The 6,988-nt window shown below is 41.0% G+C and overlaps 2 protein-coding genes across 2 annotated transcripts in view; both read right to left on the bottom strand.

Moving 5' to 3' along the window:
• TOP3B (DNA topoisomerase III beta) overlaps positions 1-2,831 on the bottom strand; it is a 90,278-nt gene extending 87,447 nt beyond the window's left edge. The window contains exon 1 of the mRNA XM_074844002.1: positions 1,871-2,831. The gene's annotated coding sequence lies outside the window, so the exon portion shown is untranslated. The remainder of the gene's footprint in view (positions 1-1,870) is intronic.
• Positions 2,832-2,976: 145 nt separating this feature from the next.
• Positions 2,977-6,855, bottom strand: SDF2L1 (stromal cell derived factor 2 like 1). The gene is made up of 3 exons (XM_074844012.1): positions 6,629-6,855; positions 5,564-5,760; positions 2,977-3,651 (listed from the first exon to the last, which is right to left on the bottom strand). The coding sequence occupies exons 1-3, from the start codon at positions 6,795-6,797 to the stop codon at positions 3,373-3,375; spliced, it is 645 nt and encodes a 214-aa protein (XP_074700113.1). The 5' UTR covers positions 6,798-6,855; the 3' UTR covers positions 2,977-3,372.
• Positions 6,856-6,988: the final 133 nt, after the last annotated feature.

Here is a 6,988-nt window from a genome sequence, read left to right on the forward strand (position 1 = left end):
TTCATACTGACTGAGAAGTCAAAACATGTGGCAAGTGTTCATGTGCCAGAGCTTTAAAAAGCTTCAGGAAACAAAGAGTAAAAGTGTTTGTAGACACACACACTTGCCTCCAAAATTAACATGTCTAAGGATCTCTGTCATTTTACACTGAACTAGATGTGTACAGATGTGTAAAATGCAGTATTTGACAGATTTTTTTCAAAGTAGAGAGTTTAAAGTAGGTAGATTGTCTTTAGCAATTATTCCCACTGAGAACAACTATAAATAAGGATCCTTCTAATTCTTTTCCCCAAAGCCTTTCTAGTTTATTAAAGGAAGAGTAACATCGGCACACCTTTTCAAAGAGTTCTTGTAGTAGTGAGCAAGAAATTGGAAAGCACCTGTCAGTTATGTGAAATAATTATTTTCTGCTAGCATCAGAAGCCAAAATAAAGTTTTCACTTAACCTTGAAGCATACAGAGAATTTTGACAAGAGGTATTATAAAATTTGCCACCTTAAAATGAAGAAAGAAGCAAAACAGTGTTCTGAACTTTCATATGTACATCTCTCCGTATTTCATGTTTTACCCAAGAGTCCTACCATCTTTAGGCAGATGATAAAAGTCATATGTAAAATAAACAACAACAAAATGCAACAATATAAAACCTGGGATTCTCCAAGTCTCTAGTCCTCAGCTGTGGGGGAAGGACTGAGAAGTAAGCAACCAAAGTAAATAAAAACACCCAAATCAGATTCTGAAATCTCAATACTCCAGTTTAAAGCATAAAATATAACATTAAACAGATACTAATACAAGTCTTGTAAATCTGGAAGTTATACAGAAAAGAAAGCACATTAGCAGAAGCCATCATTTTTTGCAGCTATAAGGTTTTGCACGTCCTACTTATGACTTTTTGTAGTCTGCATTTAGCATGCAATAGTTATTTTAGTACTATAACAGACCCTTCCAAAGTAAGCTGTATTTCAACTGCCCTTATTTAAGAGTCCTTCAGCACAACTTTTATAGTGCTAAGAACTGAAAAAAAAAAAAATCTATTGTGACACATGGGCAAGGCCAAATGACTTTTACATTTTGTTCAGAACCAAAAGTGAAGGAAACTCAGTTCACAGGAATATTGTTGAATATGTCTTTAAATAAGGCATTCATGGATACATGTGTGTGGAGAAGCTTGGTTCTTTACGAACAGAAGGTACAAGTGTTTTCAAAACTGAGATCATATTAGAAAGTAAGCAGTAAGAACTAAAAGTAATTTTTTTCTCAGCCTCACCAAACCAATTTGGCTCAAATCCAGAACAGAGAGGAAAGTCTAGTGAGATCCCACTCAAGCATAATAAATAAGACTGATAAATACCTTGGCTAGGGACAGAAGCATCCAGGCAGAGATAACATTGGGTAGGGATAGTACCTGGCACACAGACCAAGATGAGCCACACAGCTCTACTCCTTCTCCGCCAACTCATTATTCCACAGGTGCACAAACATTCAGCCCATACAGTTTAGACATAAAGCTTTTAGCGCTCAGTGACAGAGAGCTCACTGCCAAATTTATTTCTTCCTCCTGCCAAATGCTACCACTCTTTTTGTGTTTACTCATATACCAACTTCAAAAGAAAAGCCCTCCTTTTTAATAAAGGAAAGGAAAAGTCAGCTTGTTTATGCAGAAGGTTTGGTTTGTTTTTAAACAGCTATCCTTTATAGCTACAACTTCAATACCAATTAGTCAGGAATATCAGTGAGCCTGAAACATTCATCACACAAAAGTTTACTTCAAACACAAAACAGCAAAAGCTAGTTTACTTACTCTTCAAAATGCTCATAATCATGAAATACCAACACACAACTAAAATTCATAGAAAAACAGTCTTACCTTTTTCTTCAAAGAAAAATAATCAGGTACACAAAACAACTGTTACAGAGGTTCCTTGTTCCATAGGGTATGAAGGATCTTCACTAGTAGTAAACCCTTAAATAAAACCTGAAGCTAGCCTGTACAGCACAACCGCACGAGGCATCACGAAGCGCTTAGCAGCAGGTATATCCATAAAGCTTAACTGCAATCGCCTGTTGCACCTTCTCAACACAACACTAGAACGCGGCAGCATGTGACTGGAGCTGTAAAAGCAGTAAGTAAATCAGTTTCCTGCTTCTTTAACTGATTGACTAATTAAGACCATAATCAGTAAACTATTTACACATGGAGACAAGAACATCCACGTTTTCTGACTTTTCACACTCATTTTGTGAGCTTTTCTGTTTAAAGCAAATAGAAAATGTATGGTACTTTGAATTTTAATCAGTATTTCCAGTGACAGCAAGTAACAAACACATTCAAGAATTAGGTTTTTTTCCTCTTTTCACAGAGAAACACAGCAATTCAGAACTTGTTCAGTGAAGATCCCTTACTAGCACTCTGGAGCATACCATTCTGTCAAAAATCCAGAACAGTAAGATTCTTCTGTCTCTTCTTCTGGATTCACACAAAAAAGCCCACATGGGTGTATGCCTCACTATTTATTCACCTGGATTCTCATACTGGTCTTGCAGAGTGATGTGCAAGTACAACATAAGTCACGTTTAACTGTTTCTTCGCACCACATGGAATTTTATAAAATTCCAATATTAAACAAACAGTAGCTTTCTGCACCAGTTCACAGAGCAGAGCAGTTTTACCACTCGACAATTAGCAGTATCACCATTACCAGAAAATCTAAACTTCTTTGGAGAAAGATAATAAATTAAAACTTTGTCTTTTTACTCCAGCATACACAGTATATTCAACTCTTCCAAAACAGTCCACAATGAAACTCATAAAAGACATTGGAAGCAATTTTCAAATGGACCACATTTTTTTTCTGGAAGGCTGAATAGCTGACTTCAAGCCATTCAAAAGACACCATATTTGAGAACTATGTTTCCCTTTCTAGACTTACTCCAATTCCTCGTTAATAACATTATCTCACTAAGAAGTAGAAATCAGTCTCGAAATATTTAATTATAATTTGGAAAGACTATAAAATACAAAGTTTTATTGTACTTGGGACTACAGAAATGTATTACTTCAGTTTTTCCATTTCCTTCAAATTTGAGAAAAAGTAACAAGCAAAACAAATGACAACGAAAACTAACAGATGCATGAACTAGTTTCACCAATTAAGCTTGAAAATTCAGAAAGGATTTCACCAAATAAATTTCAATGGCTGAACCTGGCAGATGCCATTCCCCACAGAAGTGCTGCATTCCTAGAATGAACTAATGCCTTTCAGTAATACAGAAAGTCAGTCACTTAGGCAAGGCGGGACTTATAAGAGACCAAGGATTAGCATCTCCGAACACTGGAGTAAGCTGAAGCATTTTGGATCCTCTGTCAATTCAGAGCTCATCATGTTTTGCAGGGTCCATACTGGGTTTGATGAAGACTCCCTCCATTGCTTTCCAATAGTTGTGATGATTAGCAGTAGGCATGCCATGAACTTCCCGCTGGCCTCTAATGGGATGGCCATACTGTTCCCCTGTTATCGAAAGGAACACCTCAGTTCCCACGTGCTTGAAGCGCACTGCATCCTCCCGCTCCCAGTAAGTCCCACTGCATTGCACAATCCATATATCGAGGTCATCTCCTTCGCCATCATCACCAAAGGCACTTACTTCCTGTTAGAGACACAAACTTCCTGAAGTGAAAATGTAAGCAAACACCTCCGATACGCATACAAAAATATCAACCACGAAGTCAGCAGAGTATGAAGGCAAGGATGGAGAGGAAAGAAAAAGTGTTGTTGCATTGCTTTGTCAACAGCTATCAAATCCAGAAGCAGGAACTTTGTACCGCTACAATCTGAACACAAAGTGCCAACAAACTCCAACATGTAATGTGAGCAAAAACCACCAACAAACCCCAACATATATTACAAATGAAACAAAGGAGGACTTAAGCAGAGATCAGAACGATCCTTCTAAGAAAAATGCAAAAGAAACAACTCTAATGCTGATGCAAATTTTCCCCACTCGAAAGAGTTTGTGACTGTAGACATTTAGTTTTGTGGTATGCCATCTTCATAGTTACCACTGCAACAGGTTTTTTTCAGCATGTATTTTTATCCCAACAATTGAGCTTGTTAAGTAAGCTTATTCCTTTTTTACTTAATTATAACAAGCTTACAATTGCATCAACAACTATCTGGTTTACACTCTTTCTTCAGATAGCTGAATTTCTTTAAAAGAATAAGGAAGACCATTAAAGCAAATGAATTCCTGCTAAAACAAAAATTAGAGATTAGATTTCATTATGCACCAAAAAAAATTCCAAGCATTTCCAGAAACCAGATAGACTAAGCTCCAACTGTTTAGGACTCTAGACAGCCTTTAATTCTTAAAAACCTGATAATTAGAAGTGATGAACAACTTGAAAATATAACTGCAGTAATTTGTACCTAGCACCCTAAAATTTTAGGGTCATGTTAATTCAAGTTTACATAGTCCAAAATGTGTGAAAGATGATGTAAAGAACATGAAATAAAAGTTTGTGTTCATAACTACATCGTATTTCAATAATGTCATAAGTCACAGTCCTGTCAATCTCTGGAAAGTCATGCACACTTGCCTTTCACTTAGATACTATGCAAACACAGCAAAACCAAAGAAACACGACAGCTGCTGAACATTTTTACCTTAATGCCAATGCTATATAAATTGTCTAAACCAACAAATGAAAACTGGGGGAAGGTTTTAGAGTCAATCTATTCTTTAAATAATTCTTCTGAAATGCTATTTTTTCCATCATTTTTTTGTTTTAATAACCAGATCACTTAGATACCCTACACAAAACTGGACCTTATTGCCTCAGCCATTTTACCCATGGTAAAAGACAAACTTTTTTCACAAAGAGTCAGGTCTTCCAACTTTAAACGAAATGACCTATCTACATAGCCTGAAAGAAGACTAACTAGTGACAAACTTCCAACAAGTTTGTATTATTTATTTTAAGAGAGATTTTCAATCTTGGAGAAGCATTTGTTCAAGGACGATACTGGCACCTAATTACAGTTAGAAATTACACTCTTCTAGATATGTACAAAATGATAAATAAATATGATTGTGAGAGCAGATTCATTTTTCCTGTGGAAGGAGGACCAAAATAGAGATAGCGAGAAGATGACTGAGACTAATAGACTGGATCACAAAGGAACTTGGATATAGGAATGCCTAGTGGTGTTAACACATGATTAGTTGCCTTGCTCTAGAGCAATCTTCACAATGTTGAGGGAGGTGCCCAGCCTCCTACACCTTGAAAGTGCTAAACATTTCATAACAGTCTTGCCAGTAGAATAAAAAAATGCAGATTTGTTAAAACTACTGTGAAATACCGATACTGGTGCATATTAAATTTTACACCTGTCAAATACATTATTCCAAGATGCAGAAAAGCTTATACTTGAACTCTGGATATGCACAGACATACTGTTTCTGGCAGCTGGTACCCAAGCCTGATTCTTCAAAAACATGAGAAACTGCAGTCAACAGCATGTACTATCTATACAAAAGCTTAAGATTTAAAACAACTCACTTGGTTATTGGAGAGTGGTGATGGGAAGTGATGAGTGTGTAAATTTTTTCCTGTGTTAACATGGGTAAGTCGTATGGCTTGTCCACATTTCACCGGTGTCCCGCGCTGGCAACTGCCATCACTTTTCCCACGAATCCGCCAGTAACTGTTAGCATCATCTGAAGCTTCAACTCCTGTCACTGACTGTTGCCCACTTCCTGTTTGAATAGAATTAAATGGCAGGAGACTTAACCCACTTCCCCAGTTCAAAAAGTCCTGACAGAAGTCAAGCAAATTGCTTTAATGTTCTAATGCCTTCATGTTTAAGAGATGTTTAATTCTCACAGTCCGTTTACCGACTGCAATGGGAATGCAGGTACCAAATAATCTTTCAGATTGAAAGTTACTCACAGCATGTGTTAGTAGATGCAAACTGTCAAAGTTCATGGTGAATACACGACAAGGAAATCTGATCCATGATGACTATTATTCACACCATCCCGCATTTCTCAAAAATACTACCAAGTTCTTTGTGTCCCCAAACAAACCAGCACCCTTGATACCAGAATAGACACTGGGAAGGTACTGCTGAGGCCCCACATGCAACAGAACAGGGCTCACCTCAGGGATGAGGGCAAAGCATCCCCATCACATCCCCACTCCAGGACCCGCAGAGCACAGCTGCAACGTCTTCCTGTACCCCGGGACTCAGCATCCTCCTCTCCCTGCCAGGCCTCCAGTGCGCCCCACCGCCCCATCCCTGGCCTGCTGCTCCCTCTGCACCAGGGACACGGACCTCAGCAACCTCTAACCTCCTCCTCCTCCCCTGTCCCCCCTCCCATTTCTCTGCCATCCCGCCAATTCCCTGCTTCTCTCATCGCCTGTCGCCCCCCTTCCCGCCACTTCCTTGCTCCCCTCACAGCCACTTCCCTGCGCCCCCGCCATTTTCCTGTCCCTCTCACGACCCGTCCCCCCAACGCTTTCCAGCTCCCGCTATTTTCCAGCCCCCCCCCCCCCGGCTTCCCGCCCGCCATTTCTCAGCCCTCAGCCCCTCAGCGCGGTGTCCCTCGGCCCGGCTCTGCTCACCGGAGCCGTACTTGACCTCGTGCGAGTGGAGCCGCACGCTGTGGCGGGTGTTGAGCAGCTTCAGCACCGAACCGCAGGTAACAGCGCCCGGCGCCGGTTCCCTGCCGTGACACAGCCCGCGCAGCAGCGACAGGAGCAGGAGCGGGAAGAGGCGGCAGCCGCCCCGCATCGCGCCGCAGCCCGGCCGGCACCGCCGCCCCGACACCGCCCTCAGCAGAGCGCGCTTCCGCACCCCCTCCGCCGGCCCAGCCAATCGCCCCGCGCCAGCGCCGCGGTCGGCCAATCCCGCCCGCCCTCTGCTCGGCCTCGCTCCCGCATTGGGCCACGGCTTGGTGACCTCAACGCCGGGAGCCTCTGAGC

Source organism: Strix aluco, chromosome 18, assembly GCF_031877795.1.
Source record: "Strix aluco isolate bStrAlu1 chromosome 18, bStrAlu1.hap1, whole genome shotgun sequence".
NCBI classification, from domain to species: Eukaryota; Metazoa; Chordata; class Aves; order Strigiformes; family Strigidae; genus Strix; species Strix aluco.

What these genes read in the sequence shown, in the direction of transcription:
- SDF2L1 (XM_074844012.1), bottom strand. Translation starts at nt 6,797, where the DNA reads ATGCGGGGCGGCTGCCGCCTCTTCCCGCTCCTGCTCCTGTCGCTGCTG. An exon ending in CGAGGTCAAGTACGGCTCCG is followed by an intron (nt 5,761 to 6,628) that starts GTGAGCAGAGCC and finishes CTATTCAAACAG; the next exon opens with GAAGTGGGCAACAGTCAGTG. An exon ending in CACCACTCTCCAATAACCAA is followed by an intron (nt 3,652 to 5,563) that starts GTGAGTTGTTTT and finishes TGTCTCTAACAG; the next exon opens with GAAGTAAGTGCCTTTGGTGA.